This window comes from Megascapheus bottae, chromosome 27, assembly GCF_031878675.1.
Source record: "Megascapheus bottae isolate mThoBot1 chromosome 27, mThoBot2.hap1, whole genome shotgun sequence".
NCBI lineage: Eukaryota > Metazoa > Chordata > Mammalia > Rodentia > Geomyidae > Megascapheus > Megascapheus bottae.
The window spans coordinates 6,365,209-6,382,691 of NC_143535.1; the positions used below are offsets into that span (position 1 = coordinate 6,365,209).

At 47.5% G+C, this 17,483-nt stretch overlaps 1 protein-coding gene across 10 annotated transcripts in view; it reads right to left on the bottom strand.

Annotated features, from left to right (window-relative positions):
• LOC150045538 (uncharacterized) overlaps nucleotides 1–14,683 on the bottom strand; it is a 24,305-nt gene extending 9,622 nt beyond the window's left edge. The window contains exons 1-12 of one of the 10 annotated variants that reach the window (XM_090319462.1): nucleotides 14,528–14,681; nucleotides 11,030–11,237; nucleotides 9,648–9,726; nucleotides 8,607–8,707; nucleotides 8,230–8,363; nucleotides 7,446–7,656; nucleotides 6,822–7,023; nucleotides 5,944–6,088; nucleotides 5,619–5,664; nucleotides 4,700–4,859; nucleotides 2,856–2,914; nucleotides 2,290–2,335 (exon numbers count right to left, since the gene is read on the bottom strand). In XM_090319462.1, coding sequence (XP_090175588.1) covers nucleotides 2,887–2,914; nucleotides 4,700–4,859; nucleotides 5,619–5,664; nucleotides 5,944–6,088; nucleotides 6,822–7,023; nucleotides 7,446–7,656; nucleotides 8,230–8,363; nucleotides 8,607–8,707; nucleotides 9,648–9,679 — 1,059 coding nt within the window. In that variant the 5' untranslated portion in view covers nucleotides 9,680–9,726; nucleotides 11,030–11,237; nucleotides 14,528–14,681 and the 3' untranslated portion in view covers nucleotides 2,290–2,335; nucleotides 2,856–2,886. Of the gene's footprint in view, nucleotides 1–2,289; nucleotides 2,336–2,855; nucleotides 2,915–4,699; nucleotides 4,860–4,989; nucleotides 5,117–5,472; nucleotides 5,665–5,943; nucleotides 6,089–6,821; nucleotides 7,024–7,445; nucleotides 7,657–8,229; nucleotides 8,364–8,606; nucleotides 8,708–9,647; nucleotides 9,727–11,029; nucleotides 11,238–14,527 lie in introns of those variants that run through there. The other 9 variants (XM_090319461.1, XR_016532804.1, XR_016532805.1 and 6 more) reach the window with 9 other exon arrangements.
• Between the last annotated feature and the right edge of the window lie 2,800 nt (nucleotides 14,684–17,483).

Consider the following 17,483-nt stretch of genomic DNA (forward strand, 5'->3'; position numbering starts at 1 on the left):
TCTAGCAAGCAAGCAATGTGTAAAACCTTAGATCGAGCTTCCTTCCTTCCTTCCTTCCTTCCTTCCTTCCTTCCTTCCTTCCTTTTTCTTTCTTTTTTTTCGAGAAAATAAGAATTAGTATTAATTTGACTTAGGAATGTTTGAACATAGTGAGATAAAAATAGTGTAGTAAGAACAAGGGTGTGATAAAAATAGTATGGTAAGAACAAGGTTAGTGATGCTTAGAAAACTGGCTCATTGTATATAAGGACACCTGTACTCCTCGATACTCAGGGGGTTGGGACCTGAGACCTGAGGATTGCAGCTCGAAGCCTGCCCAGGCAGAAAAGTTCCTGTGTGCTCTCAGAAACACCTGGAAGCGGTGCTGTGGTTCATGTGGTAGCATGCCTGCCTTGAGTACAGAGACTCAGGAACAGTGCCCAGGCCCTGAGTTCAAGCCCCAGAATTGACCAAAACAAAAAAAAAAGTAAACTTGGATCTTTAAATGAACTTGGATCCTAAAACAAAACTGAACTCTTAAGTGATTTTAAATGCTTAAATAAGGTACAATTGAATGATACTAGTTAGATATTGGGCTAGTAGAAGTTCTAGGTTTGATCCCCAGCAACAGCAAATAGTAACAGTAAATAAAATAAAAAGCAGTAGGAACAAATAACGAATGTTTTTGGGGTTTTTGTTTGTTTGTTTTTTGTTTTTTTTTGGCCAGTTCTGGGGCCTGGCAGCTGTTCCTAAGCTTCTTTGCTGAAGGTTAGTAGTTAACCCTACCAACTTGAGCAACAGCTCCACTTTCAGCTTTTTTTTTTTTTTTTCTAGTTAATTAGAGACAAGTTTTAATGTACTTTCCTGCTTGGGCTAGCTTTGAACCATGGTCCTCAGATCTCAGCCTCCTGAATAGCTATGATTACAGGCTTGAGCCACAGGCACCTGGGAAAATTTGCTTGCTTGCTTGCTTGCTTGCTTGTTTGTTTGTTTGTTTGTTTATTTATTTATGGGCTTGAACTCTGGGCCTGAGCGCTGTCCCTGAGAAAAATGTATTTAAATTTTTTAATTTTATTTTTTTATTTTTTGCCAGTCCCAGGGCTTGAAGTTAGGGCCTGAGCACTGTCCTTGGACTTTCTCAAGGATAAAACTCGACCATTAGAGCCTCAGCACCATTTCCAGCTTTTTTTCTATCTATATAGTACTGAGGAATTGAACTTGTATCTTTGTGCATGCTAGGCAAACACTCTACCATCAGGCTAAACTCCTGACCCAAAACGTATGTTTTCAAAGATTATTTTTTGAATAATATCCAAAGGACAGCCTAAAAGAATTTTTAGCTTGATTACTTGGTAATGAAAGACTTTTCTGTTGGTGGTGATAATGCTGGGCTTTGTGGTAGTAGTCAGGTACTTTACTACTTGAGCTACCATCATCATCTTGATAGCTACTTGAACTAGTGTCAGCTTCCATAATGAAGGATTCATCAAAGCAGCCCCTTGTTAAAGACAGACATGGATTAGAAGAAAATATAACTAGAGATCATACCCATTAGGGAGTGAGTATAGAAATAAATATATTAGGAAGAAAAGATAATACAGATAGGTACACATGATTTCTCAAGAGAGAAATCCAGGTGGCTGGTAAGTAGTAGTTTACTACATGCCAATTAAAACACTTGAGTTTCTACCTAACTTCAGCAAGACCAGACTTTCATAAAAACTGAAAACTCGGGCCAGACTCAGGCTGGGCACAGTGGCTCATGCCTGTAATCCTAGCTACTCAGGAGGCTGAGATTCAAAGCCAGCCTGGGCACTAAAGGACCTAGACTCTTCTCTCTAATTAACCTCTAGAAAAAAACGAGAATTGGGGATTGGCTCTAGGGTAGGACCTTAGCCTTGAGCTGAAGAGCTCAGGGACAACACCTAGGCCCAGGGTTAGGGTGGTACCCTTTGCTGAAGAGCTCAGGGACAGCGTCCAGGCCAAGTACAAGCCCCATGGCCCATAAAAAGACAAAAACAACAACAAAACCCCTGAAAACCCAAAATTCCAACTCGTGTAAACATTGTGGAGTACAAATGACACTGAAATTAAGTATTGTTTGGGAAATACCGTTGCATGGTTTGGGAGAGTGAGCTCTGGACTTGTGCTGCTAAAAATGAACCATCATCTATGTCCTTTACTAGCTGTGTTGGCAAGCTGCTCAATTTTTCTGTGCCTTCTGGGAAACACAGCTAATAGTACTATTTCATAGATGAATACACCCAAGCTGACAACAATAAGCGTAGAACAGTGCCTGGCAGAACTTATGTGCCACCACACCACGCCTTTGTCGGTCTTCTTTATTCTAGCTATTCTAGGAAATACAAAGTGAGGAAAATCAGGATCATTAAAGTTTATAGCAGAAATCAGCTAACTAAAGTACACAAATGGTTTTGTGTTTGTACCCCTAGGGTCTAGTGTACGTAACCACTGAACCCTACCCCAGCCTATATTGTTTTAAGAGACTTCTTTTGTGGGAAGAAACTGAATTGGACTAGAAGGAACACCTGCGCCCTGCAAGGGTGCATGTGCAGTGTGCATGAAAGGCCTTTCGGCAGCTCACTTCTGGACACCAAAGGCCCTGAGTGCAATTCCAGGCGACAGACCTTGCTCTGGTAGAATTGACAGGAGTTGCCTCAGTTATGGTGGGCTAAACTGCAGACTCCAAGGAGAAATGCACCCCATCTACTGTACTGCCCAGCTAGTTAGGTTGAAATGGTAGTTCTTGAATCCCTCTGGCTCCCAAGGTGGTTCTGAGCATTGCCATCTTAGTGAGTGGAGCTTAGAGGATTGCTTGGCAGATGAAATGGACCAGCTCTAGAAGTTTCACCTACTTCCTCACACATTCTGTTGGCTGGAACTTCGTCACATGGTGTCAATAATACAATGGAACCTGAGAAATACATGTTCGGGGAAAAGCGGATGTAGTACAACTGTCTCTGTTACTGTGTACCCTTCTCAGACTCCTGAAGAAAGTTGTCCATTCTCCAGACATCTGAGACATATGGAGTTTGAAAGAATTTTAAGATCTGATATATCCAAAATGATTCATTCTCCTAACTGGAGAGGTTCACCTGGAGTTAGAGATCTTTTCTCTAACCCTGGCCCAGAGTTGTCAGAGAGGATCTTAGGCAATTGAGTGTGTCTAGAATCAGCATTGTGAAATGGAGTTAAGTGCTATCAGAGCTCAAAAAACAGGATTCAAAGTTAAGATGTGGTAGATGTGGGACTGGAACTTGATCTTCTTCCTAAGCCTTGTTATCTAATCCTTTGCTCCATGCTGAAAACTTTCTTAAAGATCCTAGCTTACGCCATTAGTGAAGAAATTTGGTGAAATCTGAATGATTTGTGTATTTCATTCACAGAAATTGTCAATATTAATCTATTAGTTTTGACAAAATATATCATAGTTATATAAGATGTTAATATTAGAGTACATTACTTTGTGTAATGTACTGTCTTTACAAATATCCTTTAAGCAAAGTCATTCCAAAATAAGAAATGATGTGTGTGTGTGTGTGTGTGTGTGTGTGTGTGTGTGTGTGTGTGTATTCGGAAAGAACCTCCAAGAATACAACATCTGGACACTGGATTCTGGTTCTACCTTGGGGTCTTCTGTGAAGTTTTGCAGGCTAGCCCTTTTTTCTTGGCAGTACTTTCAGTTCCTGGCCTTTTGTCACTGCCCTCCTCCATGGCAAGGCTTTTATTATTTTGTGGGCTCTAGACTGTTTCATAGGAACCACTCACTTTAGGGCCAGGACTTTATTATTTGTTTTTAAACAGAAACTGGGTATGGTGGAAGCAGTATTTCAGGTGAGCTCCTAGACCTTGGTAAAAATGGATCGATACCCTCTCTCTGTCTTACAGTGTGAGAACAGCACATTTTAAAGGGCAAAGGGCCAAGCCTGCCTGGTGTATCCTGTCATTCCTAGAATGGCCACTAAAGGGTGGTATGACATGTCTTTCCTGAACAAAGGAGGTCAGGTCCTGAGTCTATACATTTTTCCCAAACAGGGAATTTAGGTGGCAAACTTCTGATTCATATCCTTCCGATTACTAACCCTACCTTAATCCAGAATCACAGCCTTGTCCTCATATGGGAAAGTTTCCCAGGACATATACCTAATACTAGATTTAGAAAGACTTCTGTACCTGAACGACTTTCCTTTAATCAAATTCAGAGCCTTTTGCTCTCCTTTTCCTTCCTGAGCTCTCTACTCCCAGGTTTAGACTTAAGCAGTTAATAATATAGAAAGCCACTGAATCGTACATTTAAAAGATAAGCATTATAGGATAGGAATTAAATCTCATTTAAAAAATGTAAAAATCAAAAGCAAAACAAAAGCAGACACTATGACATTGGTGGATTATAATGAATGGGTTGTATTGACTGGAGAATCTGTGGTGCTTTGACATTGGCGCATTGTTTAGAAGAATTATTTATACTTTCCCTCAGGCCTGACCTCTCAAGGCAAAGAGTGAGTCATCCCTTGTTATTATTTATTTCTATCTTTTTGAGACAAGATCTTGCTATACAGTCCATGTTGCCTCAAACCCACTGTCCTGCCTCAGCCTTCCAAGTGTTGAGATCACAGGTGAGTTCCACCACACTCAGCTTGCTAAAGAAGTTACCCTTACGCTGTCATCTTGGCTGGATGAGGATTGGGTGGGAGTGTACCTGGGAATCCATGTGAGGGCTGAGTTGAGCTTGCGGTGCCTGCTGGTGACCTGAGTTGTAACCATGAGATGGTTGGGTGCTGTGTGTCCTGAACTGGGTATCCACAGAGCCTCTGCAGGCAGTCTCTTTTGCCTGGTGTTCTGGGGCTTATGTTCTAGAGCTAGTAAATTAAAAAAAAAAAAAGACAGAGATTATAAGCCTGGCTGGAGCCATAGTCTCCCTGTGTCATAGGATTTCTTTGCCACCTGCAAACTAAGACACTCCACATGGGACCGATCAGTCTCTTGTACCTGGATGACTTTCCGCACATGCGACAAGCTGCTTGTGTCATTTGGACTTAGGCTTACACAACTTCACCCTTTCGGAAAACAAGGGCATATAGGTGGTACTGGGGGTAGTTCGATCCTGGAAAGACACCTGTGAACCCACCCCATTGGGAGGGGATGGATCAAATCAGTCAGCTGACAAGGGACAAGTCCCCCTTTTTTGCATCTCACACTCTGCATTTTCAGGTAGCTAAGGAGTTGCAAGGAGCAGGGCTTTATTCTGTCACTGGTGAAAATGCAATCGAGTACAAGTGTAGCCGATTTTTGGCAGAAAAGGACACATGTGGAAAGGTTAACTTGTTTAAAGTTACTCTGAGTTGTCAGGAGCCAGAATTTAAATATTAGATTCCTCCTCTTGCAGCTCCCCTCCCCCACCCACAGCATCTTCCTCTTAGGTGAGAGATGAGGGGAACCCCAGGGTCTGTCTTCTGCCTCTGCAGTTCTTACCAGAGGCTTTCTGTTTCTGAAGGGAGGTCTGGGAGGTCTGGGGCATTTGGGGCGCTGAGCTACCCGATCCTGGAAGAATTGCTTGCTGGTGGTTTTCACTTGTATCCTGGCTTTGAAGAGCTCATATGTGTGAGGGGGGAACTTACCCTTCTCTTTTTTTATAGAGGGCCTGAGAGGAGGTAAAGTAGACATCTGGAAAGAGAGGAATGCATGCATGTCTTGGAAAATAACCGTTTTAATTGCTGCTTTTCATTAGGCCCTTACTGTGTGTCAAGCACGTGTGAAGTGCACACATCGCTGGTGCAGCAGAGGAGCATGGAGCCTGAATGGTTGCGGGGTAGGTCAAACCCCAGTTCTGGGGTTCCCCAAGGCAGCATGACTGAGATTGAACCTTTCCTTGTCTCTGCCTTCTGAAGGAGAAGTGAGGCCCTCTTGCGGATCCCCTCTTGACAGGGCACTGTGGGCATTTACCTTGTGCACTGTGTCACCATCAAACTTGACCATGGGTTCCCGATCAAGGATGGCTGTCTCTCGCTTTGGCCGGCTGATTTCCTGGTACATGCGAGTAGCAGAACAGCCCAGGGCTGTTGCCTTCTGCACTTGTCTGGCATGTTGGCTGTGTAGGGAACAAATTCCCTCCTGAGAGCCAGTCCAGGCACATCAAATGGGGCACTGTGCCATTGGCTTGTTTCCTTGCCTTTCACTTGCGGGTTTGCCTAAACCAAACTGTAAATTAGAATTTCTTTACTGCTTCTCTGAAAGCAAAGTTTAAATTTATTTTAGCTTTGTTTTTCCTCACACCTTTCCATTTTCCATGATGCAACTCAGCAGAGATGATGAGATAGCCACAGCCCTAGGTCCGGGCCATGGAGCATGTTTCTAAGCTCCCCACTGGCAACCAGAGGCTGCAGCTTAGAGAATGGAGCCCTGGGAGCTTGGAGGAACATCCACTGATGGCTAGCAGAGCTGGCCTTTCTGCTCAGCGGAGTGTCCAGTATTACCTGGAAGTGATGATTATCCCTGCACTCCCACTTTGGAATGTGCCTGCCTTTCCTTTCGTACTTGTGCCCCACATAGACCTTCATGGGGCAGGTCAGCCCCTGGCTTACTGCTGGAGTTGTGTCTCTGCTAATGCACAGGGGCCAGCGCCAGCCATGCACAGCATGCACTTCATCCTGACTCAAGTCTTAAGTGAGAGGAGGAAACTAGGTAAAGCTGAGCTAGTGGGGGATTCCAAAACGATGGGTACAGCAGCTCTGCTGTATTTCTGAAATGGACCATGACTGACTTCTGCCTGACCTGTGGCTTGCTCACAGTTGTTGGCTACTCACGTGACCCCCTTGCTGTACTTGTCTGGGCCAAGTGCAGATAGGCCTTGACTCCACACAGGGTCCCGGAAGTCCCTTTGGTGCTGGTTGGCATACTCCAGGTGGCCCAGATGCTCTTTTGATGCTAATCTTCTGCCTTGTGGATTATCTGGAAATACTGACAGGCCAGACAGATGGCGGCTCTGGAAGGAACCCTGAGAAGTGACGGTCATGCTCTGGTCCTCTAAGGGAAGAAGAGAGTATGCAGAGGGTTCTGCTGTGAGGTGAAATCACGAGGTGGCTCTGGACCCCAGCCTTGGTCCCTGCACAACTGCTGGCTCGACAGCTGAGCTTTGAAAGCCTGGATTGCAGGTTGCCATCTGACTCAGCCAAAGCAGGAAAGAGGGAAGGCTAGAGGAAGGTGGTTGGTATGGTGCCCTCCCAGAAAGATCCTGGCTGACCTTGGAGCCACAAGTTGCCTGGAGGGCTGATGAGACATGGAGCCCTTGCTCCTTAGTACATTCTCCTGGGCTGTGGGTCTCCCTCCAGGATCTGTCTGGGGATAGGAATGCTTTGGGTGGGATGGAGTGAGGGGCAAGGAACAGAAGTTTCAGATGTTGCTTCATGGACAATTCCTCTTTCCCTGACCCTTCAGTGAAGACTCACCTGAATGGGAGGGCTTCTCCCCATAGTAAGGCCCAGGCTCTGTCTTCAAGGGCTGAAAATGTGGTCTGTGAGTTGTACTGAAGATAGGCAATGGAGGCTTGAGGTACCAGCCATAGCTCTTTGTGGTATGTATTTCGAGTGGAGCCTCTGTGAGGCTTGGCAGGCGGTACTTAATATCTCCAGGGTCTATTTCCTCCTGGTCTTCCATCATCTGAAAAGTAGTTTTCTGATGCTGCTTTCTCTATTAGGGAATTGCTTCACTCAGGTGAGCCATTGGTGGTGCTAAGTAGGGGATTAGGCTCCTAGAGCGAGCAGCCATCAGAAACCTGGTAGGCATTGCTGTCTCGTACCCTACTTCTCAAGCCATAATTTTGTGTGTAAAACTAGGATCATATATCACTTGGTGGATTGAAGGGCTCTGAATTAGTGTCTAGCAGTGTCAGCGATGCAATAGGTACATAGTAAATAGTATCCTCTCTTAAAATAATTAAGACAGGGCTGGGAGTTTGGCCTAGTGGTTAAAGTGCTTGCCTAGCATGCATGAAGACCCGGGTTCGATTCCTCGGTACCACATACATAGAAAAAAGCTGGAAGTGGTGCTGAGGCTCAAGTGTAGAGCTCTAGCCTTGAGAGAGTCCAAGGACAGTGCTCAGGCCCTGAGCTCAAGCCCAGGACTGGCAAAAAAAAAAAAAAAAAAAACGTTAAGACAGCTTGAGAGTACACCTGCTACATGGATGGCATATCTCCATCTCTGTTGACCACCGGCTTCCACAGCTGAGCTTACCTGAACACCAGAGGCGATGTTTCCAATCTGCCTGGGGATTGGCAGGGTCAGTTGCTGGCTGGTACTGAGGGCTGTGCTATTTGAAGAAGAGTAGCCCAGTGGGCGGGGTCTCCTGTCCCCATGGCTTAGGTTGTCTAGATTAGGAGGAAGAATAGGAATCAGCCCATTGTAGTGAATCTTCCCTACTTACCCCCAGCAGTCTTCTGGTCCCCATTACCCCACTAAGGGTAAAGGAGAGTGCTGGTTTGACCAGTGAGGGAGAGGGGGAGGGGAATGGTGATGAGATGGTTCTCAGCATTCAGCAGCAGCATTTACTCTGGATGACATGGTAAGTTTGTTTTGGTTGTGTCTTTTGGCAAACTATGGGCATGGCTTACCATGAAGATAGTCCGCGATGGACTCCCGAAGACGCAGGAGGAACTCCTGTGAGTAGGGTATCTTCTCTGATGTGGTGCAGGTGGCCTTGGCTCCCTGTCTCCTAAGAGGTAGGAGAAAGAACAGCAGGATCAGGACTCCAAAGCCTTAAGACTTCCCCCAGGACACTGGGGGGCTTTTCCTTCTCTGGGGAGGGAGAGGAAGAGTGTCTCAGCTGGTCATGTTTTGGACACAAGAACAATGTGTTTGAGGGTCAAGGGCAGGAGATTGGGAGGGTAGGCAGCTTTTGGCTGGTGAAGAAAGTGGTATTTTGGACTGGCTGCTATCAGTGGAGGAGGTAGAATAGGATGAACTTGTGGATGTCCTGCCAGATTTAAACAACAGATTCCTCTCCCTTAAGTTCTTTGTGGCCTATAGCCATTTGGCTTGCTAAGGATGTGGGACACTGGGCTATAGCGGGTGGGGATGAGAACTCTGTGAGGAGGGGCTGTCTTTGATCCCCAGAGGCCAAGTAGGATTCAGGACAGGAAGTGTCCTGTGTCTTCTGCCTGCTCACCCTGTGTGACCCTGCATTAGAGGGAGGGATGCAGAGAGCAGGGACTTCAGAGAGGAGGAAGGAGGTAGTGAGTGGCTAGAGCGCAGTCCCCACACACTCACAGAGCACATAGGAGCCCTTTGATCCACTGGGCTGGTCAGGTTGGCAGTACCTCTTTGCTTAGCCTATCCACTACCCCTCAGCTCCTGAATGGGCCTGTGCTGTGACAAATGGGCATTGGCTCTGGTATCTTAAGTTGTTCTGGCCCATCTCTGAATGTGAAAACTTCTGCATTGGCTGAGAGAAAGAAGATAGGAGCAGTGTCTTGTGACCAGCAGTGAGGTGAAGGGGTGATGGCGGAAACATTCAAGCCTCAAGATCATGGAGACCTGTCTCTGCCACCTGCCGAAAGTCCAAGTCTGAATCTCTATTGTATGTGCATGCATGTGCACCCCAGCTCAGGTCCTGTCTTTCTCTGCCTCTTTCAGTTCCTCATCACTGTACCTACCAGGTGTCCTGAGACAGAAAGCTGCATTGCATCTTGTCAGCAGTGTAAACTTTGCCTGTAGTTGCTTCCCCTTCAGAACCTGGAGTCACAAAAGAGCTGTCTTGCAGTTGTAAGATAACTTCAAATAGCTTCTATTCTTTCTACTTTCTCCCCAATTAACTTAAAAGTTTTTTTTTCTCATTTTACCAGCTCAACTGCTGTCCCTTCATGCAAATGCAGTGCTAATTATATGAGTCTTAGGATCAGAGTTGGAAAAGTTCTTCAAGAGTAAGTTCTTACACCCACTCTAACATGGGGTCCCTTGGAAATTACATTTCTGTGAAGTGCCATTCCCTCCTGTGCTTGGATGCCTTCTCCTCTCTCATCTCTCCTGAGACATGTGCATATTTCCTTCCTGAGCGACTTGATCTGTTTTCAATTGTCTTTTCCTGTGACTTCCCATTTGTCAGAATTATCTATCCTGAGGCCTGTTTTCTAGCTACATTTTCCACTGGAGCTAACCCTTTCCTAACTAACTAGTATAAAGTTGAACTGTAATGCTCAGGAGCTCTCATACCCAGGAATGCTTCCTGGTATTAATTAAAAAATTATTGTTGTTGGGACCGGGAGTTTAGCCTAGTGGTAGAGTGCTTGCCTAGCATGCGCGAAGACCCGGGTTCGATTCCTCGGTACCACATGCATAGAAAAAAGCTAGAAGTGTTGCTGAGGCTCAAGTGGTAGAGCTCTAGCCTTGAGAAAGTCCAAGGACAGTGCTCAGGCCCTAAGCTCAAGCCCAGAACTAGCAAAAAAAAAATTATTGTTGTTATAAAAATGTTCTATACAGAGGAGTTGCAGTTATGTAAGTCATATAAAGAGTATATTTCCTTTAGGAAAACGTTATCTCTCCCTTTACTCTCTCCCAGTTTTTTCCTCTCACCCCCACCTATAAGTTCTGGAGTTTATTTTCATATTTTTTCTTATAATTACCAGCATGAGGTCCTGTTGCCTGGAACTTCTACGTATTTCTAGGATCAAATTAATCAGGTAGCAGTCTAGTTAGGTAAAAGGCTGAGATTTGAGGATGGTAGTTAAAAGCCAGCCTGGGCAGAAAAGCCTACAAAACGGTATCTTTAATTAACCAACAAAATGCCAGACTGAAGCTGTGGCTCAAATGGCACAGTATCAACTATAAGTAAAAAAGTCAAGTCTAAGACCTTGAGTTCAAGTACACCCTAGCCCTCTGGATGAAATCAGCTTTCATGGTGATTAGGTCACCCCATTTGTTCTTGCTGCACTATTGTCAGAAGTACCCAGATCTCCTTTCTACAAAAGTGAGAGGTGAGGAAACTATGTCCCCACATCCCTTATCTGCATCTGGGGTGTTTTAGATCCACTGGTATTACCTTTAACCTCTAGAAATTCACTTTTGCATTCTTCTACACTTGCTTTTCATGTGGAGGGGTGCTAGGCCTTGTCCTTGTGTTTCTTGGGGCTGGAGAGGAGGCTAGGATGGAGGTCATTTCGATCTCTTCTTCAGAGGCTCACATGAGTCTGGCCAGTTTGCTGGAATGCACGCAGCTTCTGTGTTACAACTTGGATCTTTTGAGTGAACTGGAAAAAGAGTGTTAACAAAGAAAACCATAATTCAGACAGCTGCCTGGGAGCTAAGAGAAGCCTAGATTCTGTGGCCGGGCTGCAGAGCGGGCCTGTCCCAGTGCCACTTAAGAAGCATGCTGGGTTCCCAGTGGAGGCTGTCCAGCCTTTCTCTTGGGTTTCCATGGCACTTTGAAGACAACATTTACCTTGCTGTTTGTAAATTGCGGGGTACAATGGCCAGGAACTTGCACTCATGTTGAAATCCCTAGCTGCCAGCCCAAGGCCTTATAGCACTACTTTGGTCATTAGATAGGGATCTCTCTCTCTCTACATCTTCTCACCAAAGCCAATGCCATTAGTGTGCTAGCATTGTCATTTTGTAGCAGAACAGATGGGGCTGAAGGCCACCAAGCTTCCAGAGCCTGTGCCTTTCCTCCAGATGAATGAGTCTGGTTTGGGGTAGTAGTTCTGGGCAGGAGGGGACCAGGGTATGTGATGCCTACAGAACACCCTGCATGCTCTGGCTCCTTAGGGGAGTTCTAATCAGCTGTGCTAGTGGACAGGCGCGACTATAATGTCAGATGAATGTTTTCCAGTACATGTCCTTGAAATCTGTGTCTTGTGGGACTAGGGTCAGGGAAACATCATTATCCCGGTACTGGTGAAAGGAGGTCAAAGACAAGAATGCCCTCCAGGGTCTGCAGTCTTCTTTCAAGGCCCCTCACGGCCCCTGACTTACCTTCCTTTTCCATTCAGGTTCTGGACTTCACTCACAGTTTGCCTGTCTGAGCACCACTTCCAGGCCTCTACTTTTCTATCTCCTCCACCTCCCTCATCCTTTAGAGCCCAGCTCCAGTATGATTTCCTTCGTGGCATTCCCCTGACCTTTGGTCTCCAGTGGAGTGGTAGGATTAAATGCCTCCACTCGGGCTTGTTCCATATGTGCACATGCCTGACTCCAGCACAGATCTCCGTATACCCGACAGTGAACTGTGGTGTGTTTTTCTCCCACCGCTAGACTTTGAGTTTATTAAAGGCAGAGGTCACAGTCCCCAGCATCCAGCACAAAGGCTGGCCTATACAAGACATTCAATAAATATTTGTTGAATTCAACTAAGCGCCAGATGTAGGTTCCACTGTGGGAAAGAACTGGGCACATGTGACCTTGCAGAATTCAGCAGCTGGTTTGTGGATGGAGGTGCAGCTGTGTGGTGGAGCATTTTTGAAATCTTCCTGGGGATTTAGTGATCTTTTTCTTTCTTAAACTAATTCTCTCTTACCTGGGTCAAAAGGGGATAAGACTAATTGGATCCTTCCCTGTGCCTGGGGGGTGGGATGGAGGGAGGGAGGATTTGGCCATAGGCTAGATGGACAATGTGGGAGGTGCACTCCCCTCCTTCCTCCCCCCTCCCCCCATGCCCCAACAAGGCCAGTTAACAAGATTATAGCTGGGTTGTGTTCAGGACACCAAGTTGGCTATTGCTCCATTGTGAGAGAGACAGGCAGGATAGGAAAGCCTGTCTGTACTGGCCCCAGGTCCCCTGTTCTCACTGTCTCACAGGATGCTGTGGAGTTGGGGTTGTAGCTGCCATCCTAGGCCTTCACATCTCACACCTGGGGACTTCTGGTGTGAAGTGTGCATTGGCTTATTATTTGGCAGCTGATTTGCATTAATTTCTTTGACTAACAGGATATGCAGAAATCCCCCAATTTCTGTGGGCTCCCATGCCACAAAAAGCTCATTGGTTCCTGCACTCCTGTAGTGAGAACTCCCAATCTGGGTGGCTAGAGGAAAAAAGGGGTACCCTAAGAGCACGATATTACTCAGGCATGGGCACAAGAGGAAGAAAGGTCCATGAGTCTTGTCCCCTGGATCTTCTCCTCTCTTGGGAGGGAGCGTGTGGGGGCTCATGAACTGTCTCGTTTGGGGAAAAGAAGAGAAGTGGGGTCTTAGGGGAAGCCAGGAGCCACAGGCAGATGCCCTAGGCTACCAGCTGGATGGACAGCTGGATGGACAGCTGTGGGGATGGGCCCATGTTGGCTGTTCCATGTGACCATGTGCAGACACAGGGCACAATGGCATTTTGTCCCTTCTGTGTTTCTCCCTTCCCAAGGCCCCTACCATCCTATCCTGTCCTCCTGTTCTTCCTGTCAACATCTGCTTTTCCTCTTCCCTCAGGTGAGACTGTCAGGAGGCCTCTTTCAGGCCCAGGACAGGGACTCTGAGCTCCTTCCTGTGGTCAGCACCACAGGAAGGAGCTTCACCTCTGCCCACTGAGCTCTTCAGCTTCTAGGCTCAGTCCTTCTGGTGTCTCATAAGCTCTCTGGGACTATGAACTTGGTTGTGATTAGAGGCCATTTATTTGTGATTTCAACTGAGATACTCTGTGGATGCATACATGTGCATGCACACACACTGTGAACAATACTGAGGCAACAGGTGGAATCCAGGCTTGCCCTAACTGTTCATGGTAAGTGTAGTTGAAGGGGGAGGGATCTGGTATCCAGGTCTATTTTCATTTTTGATGTAGAAGGAGAAGATGGCCAGCAGAGGCTGCTGCAGCACTAACTGTATGCCTCACTAGGTAAAATGCTCTTTCCCCATTTAGGACTGTGGGAGGGAGAGGGATGGTGTGGGTGGTTGGTTGGTTGCAGGATTGGGGTGATGTACCTAGAAGGATTGTCTTGGCTCATATGGACCTGGTTCACAAATGGCTTACACTAGCGTGGCTTGGGTACACAGCCCCCAGTTCTCAGGCCCGACGTCACACTCACTAACTCCCTGCTATTATGGTCCAGTGCACATCAGACTGTGCATTTCCCGAATTCAGAAAATTCTTGATTTTGCCTCTTTAGTCAAGAGGATCCCTAGGGCTACCAGCTCTGAGGCCAGAGACTTTCCAGGTGGGTTGCATGCTTGGATGTGCTGGCAGGAAACCCTGAGCTAGAGGGATCTGGAAGAAGGCTGGCGACATCTCTGCCTCGCTGCGCCTACTGACTTGCAGGTAGGGCCTTCACACTGGTCTTGGAGTCCCTTGGAGGAGCACACCTGGAATTTAGCTAGCCCTTCTTCCTCCCATCTAGACCAGGCAGGCAAACAAGATCGCAGTGCCTTCTTCCCCATGGACAGGACTTTCCATCCCCCAACTCCCAGGTGCAGAGTAGACAGGAAGGGGTCTCTGTGGTGGGGTAGGTCAGGAAATAGCCTTGGTGGCTGAGTTGAGTGTGATTCTCCCCGCTCGCCTGTGACAGCCTCACCCCTGTGACCTGCTTAGTCCACCCCTCACATCTTTCCTCCTCCTTACCTGGAGGCTGAGGCTTTGCACCCTATGTGCTGGTGATTGATCATACTATCGTGAGAGGGGAGATATTCTGAGCAAGCATCAGGGAGAGCTGCCCTGCCCAAGCAGAGAATTCTGGAGCAGCAATGGGTATCCTGGGTAGCCACAGGGATTGCCATGGCAACAGGCGAGGCAATACAGCCATAGCAGCAGGGAGGCAGTGATGGAGCTGGGCTGGGGCTGAGTTCCCAGGGTGGTCAGAAGAGGAACTTGAGGATAGGAGAGAGATCTATAAACCCACAGCTGCACACCCCCCCCTCCCACCAGAGCCAGACGCCTCTTCTTGCTGTTCCTTATCAGTAGAAATCCTACATGCCCTATTACACATCTGTGTGGCTCTTGGCCTGGCAGAAAGTCTCTTGGTGCAATGAGGGGGTGGAGGGAGAGGAGGCAAACACCACTGCAGAGATTTGTCGTCTTGTACCTGGAAAATTACCATGGATTTTAGACTGCTCCAGCCTGCTGCCCCACCTTGTGGGAGACTCAGAGCCTTCAAAGTTAACCTAGACTAGGAACCAGGGATCAATTACTGGCCGTTCATGTGCTTCCCAATGTCCCCTTGTACAAAGGAGCCTATTTGGAAAAAGCAAATAAATGGAGGTGCTTTTCCGTGATCACTGGTGCTGCTGAGCCAGTGTGACCCCTCCTTTCATGTCCCTTCTGCCATACCTCACTCATTACTTCTTCTCAATTAGCCAAGGCTGGTTTAACCCTTTGGTGCCAGGTTTTGGGAGGGGATGGTTACTGTTGCTTTGTTCCAGTGCCCTGCTCCCAGCCTGGTTTTTAGGAACAGAGTAGGCCAAGTCCAGAGCCTGCCAACCTCCTTCCCACCCTCCCTTTGGCTGCCAAATCTGACTTTGATTAGCGTGTGGAGGGGAAGAAAGCAGGAAAATAGAATATTAAAATCTTAATTCAATTTAAAACACTGTCATTCACAGGCATGCCAAACAGTGAGATGACTAATTATTATGCAAATGAGAGAGATAGAAAAGTGATTAATAATTGCACAAATTAAAAATTATTGTAAACATCCTGTGACGAGCGATAAGTCCGATGGAGAGACGAGGGCGGTGGGCCGGGGAGGCCATGTCGGCACCAACTCCTGCATCCTTATTTCCTCATTAGGGAGATTTAATTAGCACCCCAGGATGGGGTCTGTGTTGCCAGGGTGGAAGAGTAGGTGTCCAGTGCCCAGGTTGTCTGTATGGGTTTCTTTGTCTGCCCCAGCTCCTCAGGTGCCCTGTGGGCCTCAGGAGCTGACAGAGAGGATGAGTGGGTTGAGGAAGAAGGCTGGCCACCACACAAGGCAGGCACTATACAGGGTTGGTCAATGACTCCGTCCTCCCCCCACCCCCCTAAGCCTTTACCAGTTATCTCGGTCACTTCAGTCCTCAGACCAGGAATGACACTGAGGAGGGACACTGGTGGGCATTTCCCAGTTTACAAGGCTGATTTTCTAGGGTCTGTCCAGTGACCCATGTCTGGCCCACAGTGGTGAACCATAGTGAGCACACATAGGCACATGAGATGTGTGGGGCCTCCTGGTTACCCAGTTTCCCTGACCCAGACTCTGAGCCCTGTTCCATCAGTTTTTCTCCAAACTTCTCATGGTGGGACAGCATGGAGGATTTAGGCTGGGTTTACCAGATGTCTGAAACTGCCCCCAGGGGAGGCTGAGCTCCTGTGGTCCAGTAGCAACCACAGCAATGTCCAGGACACATGGACATGTCCATCTCCTCTCCCTGGAACAGGGGAGTAGCTGACATGTCCTTCTTGACAAAACACCTGTCAGCCACAGAAGACAGCCTAGCTACTTCCTGTAGGCCCCAGAGCCCTGGGTTCTGGAAAGTGTGGGGGAGCTGCAGCCAAGTATGGGGTTGTGTGGCTGCTGAGGGCAAAGCCATCTCTCTGACCTCACCCAGTGTCACCCAGTCACCCAGGACCTTAGAGAGATGGCCTTCCACATCAGAAGAGAACACAGGCCCTGGGAGGCCCAGGCTCAGGAACCACAGGGCTGGAGATTGGGGCAGTTATGAATACTTCTTGACTCAGCCAAGGTGGGAGGTGGGATGTGGGAAATGGGGAGAACAGACTGACTCAGACCTTTACCTGGACTTTTCCATGAGGGCCAAGGAGCTGAGTTTGCATAGACTGAAGGTTCGCCTGCATCCTCAAGTTTCTGTTCCTGAGACAATGACAAATGTTTTTCCTTAATAACCTGTAGGCAGCCTTGTCACCATGGCTTGTGTTCCTCCATCTTGTGTCTTGTCTTTCCTGTGCTTCAGGTGTGTTTGGATTCCTGGAGGAGGAAAGTTCTTCCTCACTGCACCCCCAGGTACAGGGCTTCTTTTGCTGTGAGCTGGTAATGGAAGGTGATGCTTTCCACAGTCTTCCTTCAACCACTTCCTACATGGGTCAAGAAAGAGTTCGATCTGGCTGGAAGTGAAATGATGCAGGGGAGGGGTTGGGCAGAAGTGTTCATTCCTGCAATCTTGGTACTATTTTCTGGGATCTGAGGAGGAAAGAAAATACCTTATACAAGGGGCAGGCGTGACTAGAGTGGTTTATTTTTAGATACTTACTTAATTTAGAAGACAGTGTGTCACTAAGTAACCCAGGCTGGCCTCTGTCTCCAGATCCTTCTGCCCCAGCCTCTTGAGTGAGGGGATTAGAAGCATGAGCCACCATGCCTGGCTCCTGGGATTGTCTTAGAAAGACCATGTTGGCTGCAATGTGGAGATGTGCCAGGCTGGAGGCATGTGGTAACTTCTGTGTGAAAGGTGATGGGCTGGGGCCGTGGTGGAGGATTGTAGAGGAGCAGGGTCTTGGCATCTGTGAGGGTGGGGAAGGGTGCATGGTGGCACTCATGCCCCGGATGAGGTCTGTGGTGCTGGAGAAGAGGAATTAGACTAGGAGGAGA